Source organism: Echiichthys vipera (assembly GCF_963691815.1).
Source record: "Echiichthys vipera genome assembly, chromosome: 13".
Taxonomy (NCBI): Eukaryota; Metazoa; Chordata; class Actinopteri; order Perciformes; family Trachinidae; genus Echiichthys; species Echiichthys vipera.
This window is the reverse complement of record NC_139838.1, coordinates 17,010,026-17,029,252: the sequence shown is the minus strand read 5'-3', so window position 1 is coordinate 17,029,252 and position 19,227 is coordinate 17,010,026. Positions and strand designations below refer to the sequence as shown.

The 19,227-nt window shown below is 43.0% G+C and overlaps 2 protein-coding genes across 3 annotated transcripts; both read left to right on the top strand.

Annotated features, from left to right (window-relative positions):
• The first annotated feature begins 83 nt into the window (after positions 1–83).
• nup153 (nucleoporin 153) lies at positions 84–16,054 on the top strand. Of its 2 annotated transcripts, none has more exons than XM_083926192.1 (22): positions 84–195; positions 4,024–4,240; positions 4,378–4,653; positions 5,544–5,683; positions 6,447–6,575; positions 6,813–6,929; positions 7,036–7,080; positions 7,291–7,344; positions 8,455–8,595; positions 8,714–8,766; positions 8,950–9,085; positions 9,170–9,337; positions 9,441–9,539; positions 9,631–9,715; positions 9,813–9,914; positions 10,002–10,652; positions 10,814–10,993; positions 11,339–12,271; positions 12,975–13,388; positions 13,548–13,766; positions 13,882–14,068; positions 14,414–16,054. In XM_083926192.1, the coding sequence occupies exons 1-22, from the start codon at positions 118–120 to the stop codon at positions 14,499–14,501; spliced, it is 4,512 nt and encodes a 1,503-aa protein (XP_083782318.1). In that variant the 5' UTR covers positions 84–117; the 3' UTR covers positions 14,502–16,054. The 2 variants fall into 2 exon arrangements, with proteins under 2 accessions (XP_083782318.1, XP_083782317.1); XM_083926191.1 differs by having other exon boundaries at positions 13,545–13,766.
• A 618-nt stretch (positions 16,055–16,672) lies between these two features.
• LOC310955947 (tektin-2-like) lies at positions 16,673–19,016 on the top strand (the record flags this gene model as incomplete). The annotated part of the gene is made up of 9 exons (XM_083926026.1): positions 16,673–16,677; positions 16,805–16,973; positions 17,097–17,222; positions 17,371–17,576; positions 17,711–17,963; positions 18,080–18,187; positions 18,297–18,440; positions 18,592–18,671; positions 18,818–19,016. 9 exons carry the CDS (start codon positions 16,673–16,675, stop codon positions 19,014–19,016), a joined length of 1,290 nt encoding a protein of 429 aa, XP_083782152.1.
• Between the last annotated feature and the right edge of the window lie 211 nt (positions 19,017–19,227).

Genomic DNA, 19,227 nt, shown 5'->3' with positions numbered 1-19,227 from the left:
TCCTCTTTGTTATGTTGAGCTACTACATTTCCCAGAGTTCCTTTCGAGAGTGGCCGCTGGTGGTGGATGACAGCTATCCGGCGCCGAAACACCGATAGACACTCAGACGAAAGAGCCATGGCGGCCACGGGTGGAGGGAAAATCAGAAGCAGGAGATATCACATCGCCTCTAAACCTTACGCCAAGAGTAAACAGGTAAACCGAGTGAAAGTGTTCGCGTTAAAAGCCAGTGTCGAGGACGTTGCGGTGACTACGGTGCCATTAATGTTTTAGCGCTTGTTATTGTTTTGTTGGGAGACATTTCATGGCCTGCATTTAGCGCTCGTGGCCTCCACGCGCTGATAGCATGAAGAGTAGTGAGCTGGCTTATAGGTTAGCGACATTAGACGGACTTGACAGGTCAAATCCGAGCACAATGAGTCGTTTAGACTGGTCATCCGGTGTTTGGTTGAGTACAAGTGCACACGACGCACTTAGATCTCCAACGGTCGCTCTGTTGCTAAGTGATAGCGGTTAAGTTAGCCCGTTAGCTCAGTTAGCATAAAGCTAGGAAGTAGCATTCTACGATTTAGCCGATGGGGCTAACGCTAACTAGCATTGGCGAGTAACGCATTGTTGTCTTTGGTTCATAAGTTTTGGAGTCATTCGTAAAGAGACATGGTCCCTTTGTAGTAGACTACACCTGTCCACAGCTGTCGGGAATAATTTTCGATTTTAAGGCTAGCTAACGTTAGCCAAATCTCAGCCAGTTGGATTGCGCAGGAAGCATTGGTTGATAGGGAACCCACATGGTTGCCCGAGTGGATTGACCTGCCGCCTGGACATGATTTAAAACCGCTAGTTAGTGTTAACAGGGAACAAGACATGTCAGATCCATTTGACCTGCAGCCGGGCTTTAGGTTTTCAGACACTATGCACGAATTCCAGGCAGGGAGCAGTTTTAAATTCACGTAATACGAGAAGATAATCCTTTATTAGTTCCGTAGTGGGGAAATCTAGTGTTTCAGCAGAAAAAGAGGATAGTGAAAATAACAAACGCATCAATAGCAGATACACAATATCACAATAGCCTATATTCACAGTAAAATACATATAGATTATAAGCCACAACATAGCAGTTAAAATGAGCTAGAACTGTTTTTATATATTTTATATGTACAATACATTGTACACATTTGCTCCTGGGGAACCTTTCAGGCTCATAAATCGTTTCATGTTTTAAACCCTGGAACAGTCCGAATATTTTAGTGACCTACAAATAAGAGGTTGTTTACATTAGTGTCAGTCTATTGGTGTATATTCTGACTGGAGAGGAAACTAAACTGAAAGCTTACTTTAAAAAGTTATGCCATGTAGTTTATTCAACAGCAGTCTGAATATTCATAATTGTACAACCGCTGATCATTTTGTCACAGGCTAAAGATTATCGCGTAAATAAACTAATTTGCCATTTTATTTGGATTACCAACACAATTTTGACTTTAGACTTTAAAATTTCTTAATGGCTGACATTAGTTATCCACATTTGTATTGACTTAAACCACTTTTATAACATACAAGATAGCCAAACATATAAAGTTGCGCAATGTCATCATAATGATTTATACAGTGATTTTATGACACGTTATTCAAAATAATATTACCAGGTCAAGGTTATCAGTAATTGCTTTTTTTGGGTATTGTTAGTTTTGGCATGTATGAAGAGATTTTGGTCAACCTTCATTGATACAAATGGGGTGTAAAGATGTTTTAGAAACATCTCTCACGATCACACAATACAGTTCAACAGCACAACAAACTACAGCTTCCTAAAAACCATAAAGTTAATGCGGTGTTGCTCTAAAACTGATGTTTTTACCCTTTGTGAACCCTGATTTAATATTGAGTTTAGAGTATTTTGTTGTAGTTTAGCATGTATACACAGCGCAGTCATGTTACTTCGCTAACAAATGCCGCTGACTCGGCATGTAGTGTCAAGTTTAAGTTCTTGGCACCATATCCCACTTCATCAACAACTAACAATTTGATTATTACATGTCAACTCTGTGACTACTTTAGTGCTTTGTTTATACAGTGTTGAAGTGAAGAGAGATTGACTGGAAAAAATTTTTCATGCCAACAACAAACACACAAACATGAACTTGTGATATCAAGTCTGAATGATTTCAAATATGAGTTGAATAGTGTCTCATTTATGCCATTATAGGAGTCATAATTACATATTTTAATGCTCTTATGTTTGAGCTAATGGCAAATAATAGACAAGTGTGTAAACTTCACACAAATGTCTCTTTACTAAATACAACAATTATCCAAATCTTTTGTACTGTTGTCCTTAAAATGTTGGTTGACTAGCTATACTCAAATATTTTGGTTTACACAACAGACTTACTTTTTAACTTCAAATGAAGACGCAGCGTGTTAAGACGTGATGTTTCCGCTATCACTGTCTGGATTCATCTCACAACGTGTGGGAATGCTACCTAAAAAAGAGAGTCTTACCCATTAATTCTTAACTCCTCACATACATGTAACAATACAGATAAACTTGTTTTTGGCATATGAGTTGGACGTGATAGATTTCAGATGGTCCGGTTGCAGTTGAACACAGATGATGTAGTCATATGACCCTGTCCGCAGCAGAAATGAGGCACCCTTAAATCCTCATAACAATAGTAGCTTATGTAGCATTGAGTGAAGTAGTAGTGTGATGGATATTGCACTTTCTCTTGTCTAGTTTAAGTTGTGTGTATTTGCACAAAGGTCAAAGTGCAGACTGGCGCACAGGTGTATTATGTAGATAAGCAAGAACATGAGGCACATAGGCGCTTATCAAAGTTGAAAGCTACTATGGATTAGACACACATGAAGCGATAGACCGGCTATTTGGCCCCTTCTCTCAACCTTTCCTATCCGTCTACTTTCTTGTCACAAGAACACAGGACAGCAGCGCCAAAATCTGAAGACATCCAAGTACAGTCACAATACAAATCTAAGAGCTAAAGCAGTAGTTTAATCATTTAAAACCGATGTTACATAGGGAATAGGCAGCAAATTCAGCTAGCGCAATAAACCGGTCAAGAGTTTTGCACAGTCTTGTTCAGTGCTCTCCAATACACCCTTCAGGTCAATGCATTCAAGGATTTTTGTTTTCTTTCACTGGCTTTGTCGTCCTCTCCAACTCCAAAAATGCAGTTGGAGACATTATTCAGGAAACAGACCTCGAGCCATTGGGCATTTAATGCTTGTATATTCAACTTCTGGAGCAAATTTTTCTGTAGTGCTACGGGATTTCCACAACTTTTGCGAACACCATAGAAATATGATTATACGGTGAACACAATATACTGCCAACCTTACTCCTAACTCCCCCGTTGGCAAACTCATTAAAAATGGTGAATATATTTGGCCCCTAAATGAAAAAATGGAGAAGACACTTTTAACTAAGTTGTTGCAGCTTATAAATTGAACAGAGTTAGTTTCTAGATGTTAAATTCCTGGAAATTGTGTTACTTCCTGAGACGAGACTCGTCATTATTGACTGGAATTCATCTAGGCTCGCTGCTTCACAGAAGCATACACAGTGCCTGACCCAGTTTCACACTGTCATACATACTTAGCTTGTGTTTTGCTGTGCACTGGGCAGGACTAATGGCTTCTCATGTTATGTTAGCCTGTGTAGCTGATTGAAATTGTATCCACTGAATCAATGCAGTGCTGATCGCTGTATTTTGTGCAACTGTTGTATATGATTTGTTCAGGGCTTACGAACAAAATATGTAGAATTACTTTGTCACAAATTCAAAATATCATTGAACTCAATAAGTATAGGCATCAGTATCTTATTTTTCTAATTTTCCTCAGTGTTAGTAGTAAAAACAAATCAGCAAGAAGCGCTGTTTTACATGCATTGACTTTTATTAAATGCTGATTATCAAGGGGATGGTTCTTTGTTTGGTATATGCATTTGCTTCTGCCTCTCACTCCTTTCACAACTTCCCCTCCTCATGTTTTTATCTGCAGCAGTCAGGCCTCATAAGTCGAGTGACAGACACGGTAAAGAGCATCGTTCCTTCCTGGCTTCAGAAATACTTCAAGAATGAAGATGCTCCTGAAGGAGGAGGGGTTGTACTAGGGACAGACCAGAACTGCCAGTCACCACCTCCTCCTAATGGCAGTGAAGAGGGACCGCCTCCTCTTGATGGACGTGACTCCCCAGAGCCAAGCACCAGTAACACAGGTGAGGGACTCAGTCGGTCAGGAATTTTAGATCCCATGTATGAGAATTTAGTCTTGACATATTTATGTAAGCCAATTCTTCTGTGTTGTCAACAGTACCACCATGCTCAGCTGTGATTTTGTGTCTCTCTCGCACAGAGCCCTCAACCAGCCGAGCATCGCTGAACTTTCAGGAGTATGTGCTTTCTCGACCTCCTCTGAGTCGTTCCCACCTCCACTTTCCTCCGCTGGATGCCTCCTCCCCGATCCTGGGGGCCTCCAGTGGCCTCTTCTCCCAACCCTCCACCTCCTCAGCCCCTGGACCTTTTTCCACAGGCTTCTCTTTGGTCAAAGAAATCAAGGACAACCTCTCGCAGCACGAAGATGATAACATCTCCACCACTAGCGGCTTCTCCTCCCGCGCTTCAGACAAAGGTAAAAGCGTAGTGTTGAATAAAAAGTGTTTTCTTTGCAAAGAGAGACGCATGTTTGGGTGTCTTTAAAGTGTGGGATGCCTGTGTAGATGTAGGCATAATTGCACATAGTTAGAATATTCAAAATCACAAAAAAGGGGGCCGTATTGAGCTGAAATCCTTTTACTGCAGGCAAGAGGTAATTGAACCAATGTTCAAACTACAGTGAGGTTGGGAAAAATAGATTTGTGTGGGACGTTCGCTCAACTTGTATGATGATGTAGATTTAGCATTTCAGAATTAAGTTCTTGGGATAAACTAATGGTTGTGACACAGACGAATTACGCTATGTACACATCAGGCTACTGAACTCATAGCTACTGCAACATATTTACCCCTTTGTACAGTTGGCATAGATGAGGCCAGGTGTGGGCCCTGACCTCAGCAACACCTTCATCGAAACACTATATTCACACACGTTTGGTAACAGAATGAAATCTGAACACAGATTTTATTATTACTTAGTACACGATCTGTCTTGAAAAAGCTTTGCAATCTCTCTCGTTTCCATATCCCATTATTTTTAGTCCTACGTGGAATCAGCAAATGCAAAAATTGAAATGTGACAGAAAATAAATTAAAATGCACTACAGCAATATATTGTGTGAAACCTAAATAAAATGGCAGAAAACACACAGATGATCTGGTTTCTTTGCGCTGCCTGAGGCGACTGAGTTTGGGAAACGTTGGTCAATCTTTTACTAAACTGTTAGTGTTGAAGTCAGTAGAGGTTGGTGTATGCGGCTATATTCCTCTTACGTATTGATTGGTTCAGGCCTGGAATGTAGAGACTGGGCCACGGAGTTAGGTTTTAAAAGTCTCTCTTTTCTTTTTTCCCCATGTTTTTAACAGATGTCCCCACTTCTAAAACGGCATCTCTTCCCCAACTTTGGTCCCCAGAGACAGACAGATCACACTCTGGGTCTCAGCATGTCCAGTCCAGTCTGAAGAGGCCTGCGTTCAACCTGTCTGTGTTTGGAACTTCCTCCAATGTGAGTACCTGTGTGTCTTATCATCAAGATACCGAGTAACGCTTGCTGAAAGAACAGAGCTTCGCCACAAAGGTCTGCATATTAGCGGGTTTGATTTCACCCATTATATATAAAGTGGCTGTCTGGAATCTGGTCTGTAGATCCATCTCTTCAAAGTCATGTTTACCACAGACCTCTACACATTTTGAATGACTAATACTTTTTAGGTGTAGATACATTTTGATACCTCAACTTTAATAATTATTAAGTGGTTTTTATTATTAGTTCATGTGCATTATCTGGAAGACCAATGTTACTGTCACTTCACTCACAGCCAGGCGTCACCTTTGTGTGCATTTCCTTCTTAAGTGCATGACATCATGCCAGACACCACAACTCAGTTTAGCCAACTCCATCAGTCTTACTTAGATTTCTGCCAAGTGTGTATATGTAGTAAGAAACTTCAGTTAACAAGCTTTTTGCATCAGATGTTCTTATACTTTTCTATATTAAGCTCCACTGAATGGTAATACATTTACATCTATAAAATACAAATATATGACATGAATTTATTAGCAGAAATTAGCAGCTGTTTTCTAAGGGTAAAGAATTTGAAACATCATTGAATATTAAAAATAACGCAGGATGTATTTGGCATTTTACTCAAGACACGGTTTTTGCAAAAATGAATGAGTGGATGTTTAAGAATGCCATTGATTGCCAATACAATGAAGTAATTTAATTTAGTTCTAATACAATTTAATTTAACCCTTTTTTCTTCCAGTCATCATTAAACAGCACAGTGCTGAACTCCAGCCAGCTCGGAGATTCCCCTTTCTACCCCGGGAAGACCATGTACGGTGGGGCAGCTGCAGTCAGGAGCGCTCGCACTCGCCCTGGAACACCATACCAGGTGAGCTACTGAGAACCACACGGTCTAGAAACTGAACAGTTAAACAGTGTTGACAACTAACTTGATATGGTGAGCTAGCACACTAAGTTTAACATATTTGTTATATTCAGTCTACATGTCCATTTAGTGTTGTGGCTGTTTAGCAATTCAGCAGAATTTCCTGGGTGATCACCAACTCACACGTCATAGGACAATGTGACTGAAGTGTGAATATTATTGATTTGATCTCATCTGTAGGCCCCCGTGAGGAGACAGATCAAGGCCAAGCCTGCTGGTGCTCAGCCGTGTGGGGTGACCAGCGCCACAGCCCGGCGCATCCTTCAGTCTTTGGAGCGCATGTCGAGTCCGCTCGCTGTGAGTATAAACACACCTCCTCTCTTCAAACTTAATTTTATCTGAAAGTGTGGCCGTGATCATGTTAATGTAAACTTTGTAACACATTTTTATTTTTCTTGTACAGGATGCCAGGAGAATCCCAGCAGCAGCCTCGTCCCCCCTGTCAGCAGTAAGAACTTTTAATGTATTTACGCCATGTAATTGTGTATTGTAAGCATTTGTTTGCAGTGACACATTACTGTATGTGATTATAAACGTCCCCAAAACATGAGAAAAGCAGTGAAATTTTAAGATTTCAAATCCTGACATCAACCTGAAATCGTCTTCCTGTTTTTTGTAACACTAAAATAGTTTTCTGACATGAGTTTTTTCTTTGCAGTCAATGGATGGCACAAATCTAGATGTTTCCCATTTCCAGTCGAAAAAGAAACGTGTAAGTACACATTTTGAGATTGTGCATTTATGCATAGCCATCCACCTTGTATTTTAAATGTTATTGGTATTTTATAACTGTGTCATATATGTCCCTGTATGACCTTAGGCCTCTATGCACACTAACTAAACTTCACATGTGTCGTCTGCCCAGTGTGTTTTGTGGTTGAGCACAAGGCTTAGTGATATGAACAGAGATGTCATTGTACAAACCCAGCAGCACTTGTTGTGGTTTGTCCTCCTGTCATTTCCTGTCCTGCTCTCTGTTGGTCTCCTTTACACCCTGTTAACAGGATTCTCCTCGGCTGGGCCACAGCTGTTCAGTATGTGTGTGTGTGTGCGTGTGTTTTCTTTATACATGCAAGTGTTTGTGAGCAAAAGTGGCTAGACTTTGTTGTTTTGTGCGTGCGTGTGTGTAACTGAGTGAGTTAAGCGTAGTCTTTTGTGAAGTCGTGCCAGCTCTGGACTGGCCTTGTCCTAAGTAATAACTGTCAGGCATTTCCAGCTGCAACAGCTGCTTTGTAAATCCTAACAATGGTGTATTGACCCTCACAGGTCCAAAACAAGAAGGCCCACTATGTAACTGGACCTTTCATGGCCGATTGCAGGGCTTAACAATGAGTGCCCTGGGCAAGTAAAATACCATGAAGGGCTAGTACATCTAGTAACACACTTGCCTAACCAAATGGTAAAAAATAATTAATTCTTAATAAACCTGCTTGACAACATAAACACGCACATCACATAGCTAGACCCGCAAAAGAGTGATTGTCACCAAACTGACTGAAATCCTGCAATCCAGCACTGTCTGTGTAGCCATCATGATAAGATATCAAACAAGCATGACCTGTATAGGTTGTTCTAATTTTTGCAAATATCTAAAGATAGTACTGTTCACGTTCTGGGACACAGATTCGTGTTTGAGTTGAGAGGAATAAACTACTCCGGCCACATTTGTTATATTAAAGCAGAATGCCGATGCATTGGTATGACTGGTTCTGTGCCCTAAAGACAAACTATATCAAACACATTTAGACCAAGAATGAAGCATTTCCTTCGCAGATTCAGATTTTTATCTTTTGTCTATTTTACCTCCCCTTTTTTAATTTAGATGGATTCCACCCTCCCACCGGTGCAGAAGCTGGTGGTTCCTGCCGCAGCGTCAGTGACAGGAAACCGCTCTGTGTCCTTCAGGCCTACTTTGACTCCTGGAGGTGTGAGCCGAACTCTCGACAGGACCTCAAGAGAGACGGTCAGAGTCACAGTGTTGCATTATAGTACACCATAACATTGTTCCTCTATATCAAATGCAGCCAAATAGAGTCTTAAACAACCTTGATGCTAAATGTGTTACCATTTTATTCCTTTAGCCCACAAGACAATCACTGCAACTACCTGAAGCAGCCCCAGGTCCTTCTCGAAGGTAAAACAAGGTCCATCTAATTGATCATTTAAGAAACTTTAACCTAACTCGGTAAAAAAGCAAGGCAATATAACCTCCCCACTTATGGTCAAACGTTTTTAGTGTTTGGATGCCTGACAGCTCTCTGTATCTTAAGTTAGTTTTGCTTACAATACCTACTTCTGTCTCCCCCTCTACTACTAGCACAAAGGGTTCCAGTGTTTCAGTCTATCCTCTGTCCAGCACGCCTGCAGCCAGCAGCGTGGGCTCTGGAGGGGGCAAGATGAAGAGAGAGAGGACCACTACACGACCTTCATCTAAACGCCCTGAAGACGACGAGGTAAGGGCTTTGCATCAACAAACCTCAAAGCTCTGGAGGATGTTTATCGAAGATAACATTATTATGCTTTGTTTCTGACTTAAGGTGGCTGAGGTACCGAACCTACCAACCATTTCACTTCCCATCAGCACCTCCGCCTTGCCCGCCTTCAGCTTCTCCTCCCTTCTTCCACCTCTCGCCACCTCCACCACCATCAGCGCAGCCCCGAGTCTCACAACTGTGACTCCCGCTAAGGAAACAGTCACAAACAAGGTCTGTCTTAAAATTGTCTAATTCCACTACAGTGCTTCTACAGGTCTAAGGGTAAAAACATTATTGATGTTTTTTTCAAATTGTCATGGTTTTTTTTTTTCAGGAGCCACCAACGACCTCGACACCTCCCTGTGTACCTTTTACATTTTCCTCGCCTATTGTCATAGCAACTGCTGCTAGTCCTCCTTCCTTTTCCCCCTCAGTAAGTAAACGGGTTGTCTCTTTTGATAATTGATAAGGTAGACAACTATTTACGACAGTTACATTGATAATAGTTATTTCATTGTTTGCAGGCTGGATTCACTTTTAGTGCACCTGTAGCAATGTTAGGTCCCTCCATGTTAAATGGGAAGCTGGCCTCTCCCATAGTTGCAGCAGGTAAGAGTTTTTTTCTTACCGTTGCATGATGCAGTCTTTTAACTTTCCTTAGAAAACTGCAACTCATGTTTGATCTTTTTTTTAATGTTTTCTACAGTGAAGTCAGCAACAAGCAAAAGCACAGAAGATTTTGATGGACCTTTCAAACCAGCCAAGACCCTGAAGCAGGGCAGTGTGCTGGATCTTCTCAAAGCACCTGGTTAGGATCAGTAATTCATTACATGTTTTTGCATGCTTTGGTTGACACAATCGTTCATCGTTTTAATCCCCTACTTGTTCTGTCTAGGCTTTGCCTCTCCTGTCGCTCGGACTTCCTCAGTTCCAGACATCGCTCCGCTGCAGACCTCTACACTATCCACAGCCCCCTCCTCCACCACCACAACCACCTCCTCCCTCTCTTCAACAGGTTTTGGCAATGCGTTTAAAGCCCCGCCAGGCTGGAGCTGTGAGGTCTGCTTGGTGCAGAACAAGTCATCAGACAGCAAGTGTGTTTGCTGTGCGGCAGCGCAGCCCAATTCCTCCTCATCCAAATCTATGGACAGTAAACCTTCATCAGCCACCTCAGTTGGGCTCGAGAGCAGCAGCACGAACACCACCTCCACCACTACTACCACTGCAGGGTTTACAACGATGTTTTCCAAACCTGCAGGAACTTGGGACTGTGACACGTGTCTTGTTCTAAACAAACCAGATGCAGTAAAGTGTGTGGCCTGCGAAACGGCCAAACCAGGGACAGGGCTTAAACCCTCACTGACACTTCCTTCTGCCTTCTCAGCTGTAAAGACTGTATCCGCACCCGCAGCCCCCGTTTCTACAGGGTTTATCAGCTTTGGAGACAAGTTCAAAAAACCTGAGGGTGCATGGGAATGTGATACGTGTATGGTAGAAAACAAGGCAGAGAACACAAAGTGTGTGGCCTGCACAAACGCTAAACCAGGTAAAGAGAGCCGGACCATGGTAACGTTGGTATATGATATTCTACAAAGTGCTGAATCTTTGGTTTTGTTTTTCATGAGAGCAGAATTCGTTTTAACTGTTAGTGATTTAAAGGCAATTATTAGTTTAATGATCCATCTTTCTTTCTCATCCTCACAACAGGAGCTTCAGCAGGAGCCTCTTCTTCAGCCAGCAGTGTTCCAGTATTTGGGTTGGGAGACGCGTTCAAGAAGCCAGAGGGAGCCTGGGAATGTGATGTCTGTCTTGTACAGAATAAGGCTGCTGCTGTGCAATGTGTTGCCTGTGAGACAGTCAAACCTGGTGCAAACATGGAGCCCAAAGGTGATGGAAGCGACAAACTTTTAAGTGTTTGCATGTTAAAAGTGGTGTCATCAAAAGCCAGATGTTACTCACATTTGTGCATGAATCAAAAGGGCCCTCTTAGCAATGATGAAACTGTGAGGGGATCGAAATGTGTTTTGATGCGTAGCCTTTATAGACATTCTGATTTCTGCATTAGGGCAATCTAAAAATGATGGTACCTAGATGATGTGTTGCTGAATCAGTTTGTGTGCATCATATTAAGCTGTCAAGATGTCCATACAAAGTCTTGTCAAATCATTAGGTTTAAAGAAACCAGAGACCTCTACGACGTAACCAATTTTGTTATCCTTTGTTTGTCTTCAGCTTTTAGTTCGTCTTTTGGTTCATTCGCTGGTGGAACTTCAGGCTCTAGTTCTGGAGGTTTTAAGTTTGGCACGTCAGACAGTACCTCAGGATCTGGATCTGGAGGTTTCAAGTTTGGAGGTTCTTTGACAGATTCCTCCTCTTCATCGTCAGGTGGATTCAAATTTGGAGTCCCATTTGGAAGCTCCTCATCAGACGCCACTTCTAAAGACACTACTGCCTCATCAGGGTTCAAATTGGGCAGCTCATCTGAGGGCTTTAAATGTGGGGCTACCTCTAGTGATGACAAAAAGTCAGACCAGCCCGCCGCAGGTTCTGGGTTTAAGTTCGGAGCCAGCGGCGGAATAGCGTTCGGAACTGGATCATCCAGCACAGAAAGTAACTCCTCTAAGGGCGGCTTCAGCTTTGGGCTGCCAAAACCCGAAGAGAAAACCTCAGACTCCACCACAGCTTCATCCTCTGTTAGTTTCACTCCTCCTGTCTCCTCTCAAGAAAAAAGTGACAGCGCATCATCTTCAAATGACACCAAAACCACAAACTCAGCCACCCCCACAACTACCACCACTGGGTCTGTATTTGGGAGATTGGGCAAGCGAAATTTGGCGACCACCACACCACAAGAGGGCTCTATGTTTGGATCCTTACAGGCAAACAAAGAGCCAGCTGCTCCCACATTTGCCTTTGGGAAGACAGAGGAAAAGAAGGAAACCACTGCCTCCTCGGCTCCGTCTGCCTTCCTCTTCGGTGCTGCCAGTAAAGATGCAGATGCTGCGCCAGCACCGGCCACCTCAGGAGGCTTTTCCTTCAGCAAGCCCGCTGCTCCAAAAGAACAACCTCCACCTGCGTATAATTTTGGCAAGCCAGCAGACAAGAGTGAAACATCTACTGGAGAGACCTCTAAGCCCTCTTTTTCCTTTGGACAAAGTGCTACAGGTGAGAGAAAGTTTGGACAGTGATGCTGTAATAATTATTTTGTGAATGCTATGATCTCTGTTGATATATAATGCCTTGATAATTTATTTATTTTGAGTTTTCTTTTGTTGATTTCTTTAAAGGAAAGTCCACGTTTGAAGTTTGAGTAGTTTGAAATGTTTCATTCACCAAATTAGTTGCTGAGATGTGTGTGACAGAACATCCTATACATTATCTATTGTCACATACTATCTATAGGTTGTAGTCAAATTTTCTATCAAAATATTTTAGCAAAACAATTATATTTCATAACTTGGACTAAGACTTGGGCGAGTGGTCAAAATAGAAGCAGCGGAGGTAGATATAAACATAAAATATACAAGAAATTGTTTTCCCCAAGCTTAAGCCAAGATGACCTTGGTGACATCCTCGGGTAGGGCTATGACGATCACCGCAATACCGCGGTCACATGCCGCTACCATGCCGCTACCATGCCGCTTTTTCACCACGGTAATAAAAAAAAAATCCATAGATCTATAGCCCTCCCCTCAGAGGAACTTCCTCAGGCTCTTGAAAGCTCCCCCTTAGCCAACGGAGAAGTTTTTTTAACCGTAAACAGACTTTCATGTGAAAAATTGTCAGATTGTCTCTTCACTGCACTATATTAATCGTAATCAACAATTTGTGTGTGTTCCCCCCCCCCCCCCCCCCCCCCCCCCAACAGATACCTCTGCTGCTCCAAAACCAGCATTTTCCTTTATGTCTGGTAATCCCACCAACACCGTCAACTCCACCGCTTCATCCACCACCCCGACGCCCAGTCTGTTCGGCGCCACTACCAGCAGCAGCAGCTCCTCTCAGGCTCCCGCTCCCTCTGCAGCTCCCGGCACTTTCATGTTTGGCCAGCCCGCTGCGACCTCCAGTGACGCTCCTCCTGCTAAAACGTTCGGTTTCAGCCAGAGTCAGGACAGCCAGCCGGCCGCTCCGTCGGCTGCTACTCTGAACTCTACTCCTGCCCCGGCTCAGCCCTTCATCTTTGGTGCTCCTGCCAGTGCTGCTGCTGCTGCCGCTCCGCCCGCTGCTGCTCCATCCTTTGGCTTCGGAGCCGCAGCGGCACCCTCTGCTGTCTCATCTTCAGGTCTGCATTTTGTGGTATTTCAGATATTAAGCACAATGTCTGTTTTGGACTTGAGTGACAACAATGAAACATTTACGCTCAATGTTGTGAAATATTTATAATCTGTATATAATATATATATACTATATATATATAATCTTCTTTCTTTTTCCCCAGCAGCTCCATCTGCAGCTCCCTCTCCATTTGCATTCAGCTCGGCCCCCTCTGGTGGATTCGGTGCCAACCAGACTCCATCATTCGGTTCATCCTTTGGGTCCCCGTTCACAGCCACACCTTCCCAGCCCCCAGCATTTGGAGCCAATGCCAACGCTGCCCCTGGCTTTGGACAGCAGACCAATTCCACACCTGTATTTGGGACAGCTGCTAATCCTGCACCAGGTGGGTGGCTGTAATGGGTTAATACTTTTTCCATGTTCGTGGCACTAAGCGTTCATACTTATGAAAGTATGTTTATCATTAGTTCAGACATGTAAATGTCCCATATTTTTATCAGGTGGAGGCTTTCAGTTTGGTGGAGCCAGTGCATTTGGATCCACAAACAGCAACTCAGGAGGAGTTTTTACTTTTGGAGCAGGATCAGCAGCTTCTCCTGTCCCCACTGCCAACCCCTCCATCGCACCCCAGTCAGGCCCACCCGGAGGTGGATTCAACTTTTCACAACCCCCCGCATTTAATATTGGGTATGTTGCGTTTCCTCAGTTGACAATTTTTTAACAAGTTTTCAGAGACTGAGTAAAACAAAAAGCACCAGTAATTCAGCACAGTAGATTTACAGTTGATATTTTGACGAGAGTTCATTGCCAAATAGCAGAGGTTTAGTTTTGCTATAACACTATAGATCAATGTTGTTGATGAGGTGTAACATTAACATCTCTCTTTTTTAGAAAATACCATTTGTTAAGCATTAATATTGCCTTACATTTATCAGTGAACCGATAATCAAGTCTTTGCATTTTTAAAGGCTGTTTCTGAGGCGGTGTTTGTTGTGATGCTTATTATAATGGGTATCTCATTTGCTCCTCCAGGTCAACAAACTCCTTCACCGCCTCTCCTGCTGGACAGCAACCGATTGCAGGGCGAAAGATCAAGACAGCAGTGCGGCGCAGAAAGTAGAGCCCTGTGGACTCACCCATAAAGTAGACTTTGACTCTTGACTTGACTCGTATCCCCACTGAAGTCTGAATAAAGCCCTGGAAGTTCTCAGCTAGACAAGCAATGAAATTTCTCGGCACATGAGAAAGGGCCGTGGCTGGGGGGGCCACGTTGCGCTCGGGCCAGATGGTCGGGCGTGTTTTAGCTGCAGGGCATGGCTCGTTATTCAGAGGTTTTCACTTGTAGACTGGAGCCGTTAAGGTGTGAGACGAATCCCACAGGACTTCAAATAAAAACAACTGTTGACTGAACAATGACGCTGACTTTAAACAACAACAACAATCAAGCAAAGGACCCTGCTCAACATGACAAAACAACAAGACAGTCATATCTATATTTTCGACACTGGCAAATGTCTGCTAGACTTTAGGCATGACTTTTTGTAATAAAATTACAAAGGCAAAAACTGCAAATCTTAAGAGTTCAGAGTGTACACAAAATCTTATTAATTTGTATGGGTGATCAGGTTATGAGCTGTGATATGCAGAGAGGTAGTAAGAGCTGTTCGGCACATCTCCAGTCGTTTTCCTAAAAACTATTTAGAATGCTCCTCTTACAGGAATCAGGGTGCCGCTGGAGATGTAGCCCCGGTGTCGTTGCAGTGTGCTGTATGTACAGGGATGTGCGTGTAATCTTTGTGGTGAATGCAGCGTGCCTGTGTTTTTGTTTTTTTTCCTCTCCCCTCTTATGTACAGACTTGAGGTGTGTTTGGTTTATTTGTACATGCTGAGGTTTGCGTGTCAGTGTGCGTATGAAAACGGAACGACAGTTATCGCCTGGGCCGCTAGCTAACGCCGCCACAGGTGAGCAAGCAAATGAATGTTGAAACAAAAGCGAGAGGAAGGAAGGAGGGCGGGGTGGGAGAGAGGGAAATGTATCCATGCACTGTGGAGGATGGACCTGGCCGGAGGCTTACGCCCTAGTTCAACTCCTTTTTAGGACTTTGTAAATGCATAGTTTCAAAACTCTGTTACATGTTGGATTCTTTGACCTCTCTCTGGTTCGCTCCACTACTCTGCTTTTTGTGCCGTCTTGTCTCTCTCTTTCTCTCTCTCTCTCTCTCTCTCTCTCTCTCTCTCTCTCTCTCTCTCTCTCTCTCTCTCTCTCTCTCTCCATCCTGAGTCCTTATTATACTCTCTCTGCCTCTCCCTCATTCTCTCTCTTAATTGGCCTTTGAATATTATAAACATGTAAATAGTGATGTTTTTTTTTTTATCTGTGAAGTTCAATTTTTTTTTTGTGTTACCAACTCTGCATTCAGCATTTTTGTCTTTAGAATTTATTATGTAAATTCCTATATTCAAAGTTGCCCGAATCCATTTAAAAGGAGCTTAAATGCGAATTGGAGAGCCTTTGATGACTAAAGGTATATTGGCTTTTCTGATCCACTTTTGTTTGGACCAAAACCAGTATTGTACAAAGTATTAAGTATATATTTTTCTATTGCGTGTTTAAATGGACGAGGGTGACTTTGGATGATAAGGAAGTCAGTTTAATTTTAAGCCATGATTATTACTGGATGAGTGATAAAATTAAAACCATGGGTAATTACCATCAATAAAACTATTAAAAAAATGAATGTTTTCTGTTGTTGATCTTTTCATTCAGGAGTTAAACAGTAGTTATAGATCTGTACTGGCACACATAGAACCTAATTGAATGGATCCATATGAAAATGGTAATAAAATGTTGATTTATTTTATTTATTAGGTACACCTAGATAAAAACTAAAACATGATCAAGAGGAGGGACACACCATAACTGCTCCCTGCTTGGTTGAGTTCTGATCGGGGGCATTTATCTATTTTAATTTTGTCCCTAAACATTTTGCAATTAAAACATTTATAATCTTTAATGGTGTGTTTTGTATATATGTGTATTTATATGTAAATATAAACAGTTGTGTATCCATAGAGAATGCATGACGTTCTAGGTTCTAATTTATGCAAATGAGCTGCTTCTGTTCAAATTCTAGGTGCTGATGTCACAGTGAACACATTCCACGGTTGGTTCCTCTGAGGCAGACTTCACATAAAAACTTCACTTTTTCTCCATAACTTGAACTGAGAGCAAGTGTTTCAGCATCTAACCAAGTTTTTACGTGTGACTCATAAAAAAAAAAAACAACAACAATGTGGTAAGTACATGTTCAGTTTTATAATTCTGTGGTGTTATCATGTAGTCCTGCCCAGGATTTAGTTCAACTGAATGACGAGGAAATCAAGATCCGTTTTGCTAATCCGTAACTTTTGTCACACTGTTAGGCGTCGTCTTGCACTGAAAGAGGACCAGTTGAAGTCGGAGGTCAGATTCAATCTGCCCGTCCTGTCCACCAACAAAAGCCTGACGTGCTGCAGGCCACAGCTTCCCAGCAACAATGTGCTGAAGCTTGGAGAGGAAGTCGTCTGCTCCCTGGGTGAAGACATTTCAAAGGTAATGAACATCCGCTGTAGCTAATAGTGTGATTTACGACCAGGAAAAGTTATTACATTTGCAGAGTGAGAAGTAGGTATGTGTATTCATTTATGTATTGTCTTTTTTTGTGTTTGTGTGTAGATCCCCTCTGCCACTCGTAGCACAATGAGGCATCTCGGCTTTCGTCATACGGAGGTCAGCCAGTGGCAGGCCCAGATATCTGAGAGCATCGGGCAAGTGGATCGGGAGATCACTGCTGTGGAGCAGGTATGCACACACATGCATTTAATTACTGATAATCCTTTTTCTGAATGCAAAAGAAGGGGGAAAAAAGCTGTAAGAGAGTTTGACACCCAGTTTCCGCTTTAATTCAAAATGCCGGCCTCATCTTGAACGTTGCTTTTCACGTGTTCAGGTGAAAGACGCTGCTGAGTGCTGTCTCCAGGAGAAGCAGCTGTACAGTCAGCTCATGAGCGACTGTGTGGCCATCGGAAACAGTTTGAGCTCAACGGTCCAGAGAAGGGACCGTGTCCTCATGGAGCTGAGGAAGGAAGAGCAGTTGACCAATGAGATCAGAGAACTGCTCCAGAAGCAGATCTGCACCCTGCTCGATAAACTAAGGTACGACAGAAGGGTTCAGAGTTAATTCACAATTGTTGGGTTGTATTTTTTTGTATCTCATTTTGAATCTTATGCCACTTAAAGGGATGCTTCTGTTATGCCTCACCTTATTTCCTAATCCTCTCCTCCCCCAGATCTCTGAATGCAATCCGCACTCAGCTGCTGGCAGATTTTCAGGACAAGAGTGAAGCCATCAAGCTCACCACCAAATGTATCACCTATGACCTCATCACCCCAAGCTCCCGGCTCCCCGCCGGTCAATTCAAGCCCAAATATGTGAGCTATGACAAGTGGCTGTCCCACTGCAGGGACCTGAGGCTGACGGCTGATAACCTGATGAAGGACTCCTCTTCCTTCAGAGGAAACCTGCGTCTGACTCTGGCCAATGTAAGTCAATATTGATTACAATAACCACACAAACACACAACTGGCTGTTGTCCATTCTTCATTATATACGATTGTCTCTCTCATAATAACCTTGATGATTTGTGTGACTTTTGTAGCTGAGGAACGGCCAGGAGCGCCAGCGCCGCAGCACGGACGATGCCCTGAGAAAGAAGATCAATGAGCTGAGCAGGTTCCAGGATACAATGATCTGGGAGAGGCAGCAGGTCCGTTCACTGTTTGAGTCACAGTTTTCTTCATTTACAATCCATACACCAATTTTACCTTTTTTTGTGATGTTCACTCATTCTTCTGTGGCTTTCTTTGTGTCTCCAGGTAAAGGATGCGATTTCTGATCTGACAAAAGACATCCAGAAAATAGTGGGTCAGATCACAAACTGTGATTCTAAGCTGCACCAGGCCACCCACCGCCTGGACATCCTCAACCAGAGGCCCAGACGTGAGCTCTGCCTGGACCAGGTAAGTGTCTCGCCAAGCAGTGACAGTAAAGATATGATGTGGTTGCAGTCAGAAGCACAGAAAGCCTTGCATGGCCTTTTTCATTTTTAGTTGTAACAGCTCAATGGAAAACAAAGGTTTTAATCCTCTTTTCCTGTTCCTCCTCCTCCAGCCCCACTTCAGCCTCACGCTGGAGAAACATGATCTGGCAAAGATGGCAGCCGGACTTCGCCCAATCCTGAAGCGCTCTCAGTAAGTCTGTCCATTCAATTTCACCCCTCTAATGAGACCAAACTGTCTCTGTAGCCTCTCACCTCACCTACTGCATTTAAATATTTTGACCACCTTCTTTTTTAATATTCTGAACGCACTCATTTTTCTGTTGACTTTATTTGTAGGCAGGACCTGGAGATCACAAACAGGCGCCTGATGATTCTGGAGGACAAACTGGCCAAAAATGCTCGTACCCTTGAGGTGGAACAGAAATGCCAGGACCTGCACCAGAGTTTCCTCCCCGCGCTCGACACCACTGTGGTCCTCGCCAACAAGCCCCGGCTCCACGCAGGCCACCCCAGCGCTCACTCCTACTTACAGTAGAGCCTGGTAGAGTGCATTAGCACTCCACTGCACACCTGCGGTCTTTTCCATGTGGTGTTGCACAATGTAAATAAATACCTCACGCAAAATGACATTGGCTGGTCTAGAATCCGTATGAGCCTCAACTACATCGAGGACACTTTGATTTCAGGTGTTATTGTGCTTTTGGTTCAACAAGAAGATAGTGGTGGATTTAAATGTTTATTTAGGA

Coding starts and splice junctions, on each gene's coding strand:
- nup153 (XM_083926191.1), top strand. CDS start 118: ATGGCGGCCACGGGTGGAGGGAAAATCAGAAGCAGGAGATATCACATC. Junction 8,767..8,949: donor GCCCCAGGTCCTTCTCGAAG/GTAAAACAAGGT, acceptor CTCTACTACTAG/CACAAAGGGTTCCAGTGTTT. Junction 10,653..10,813: donor CTGCACAAACGCTAAACCAG/GTAAAGAGAGCC, acceptor TCCTCACAACAG/GAGCTTCAGCAGGAGCCTCT.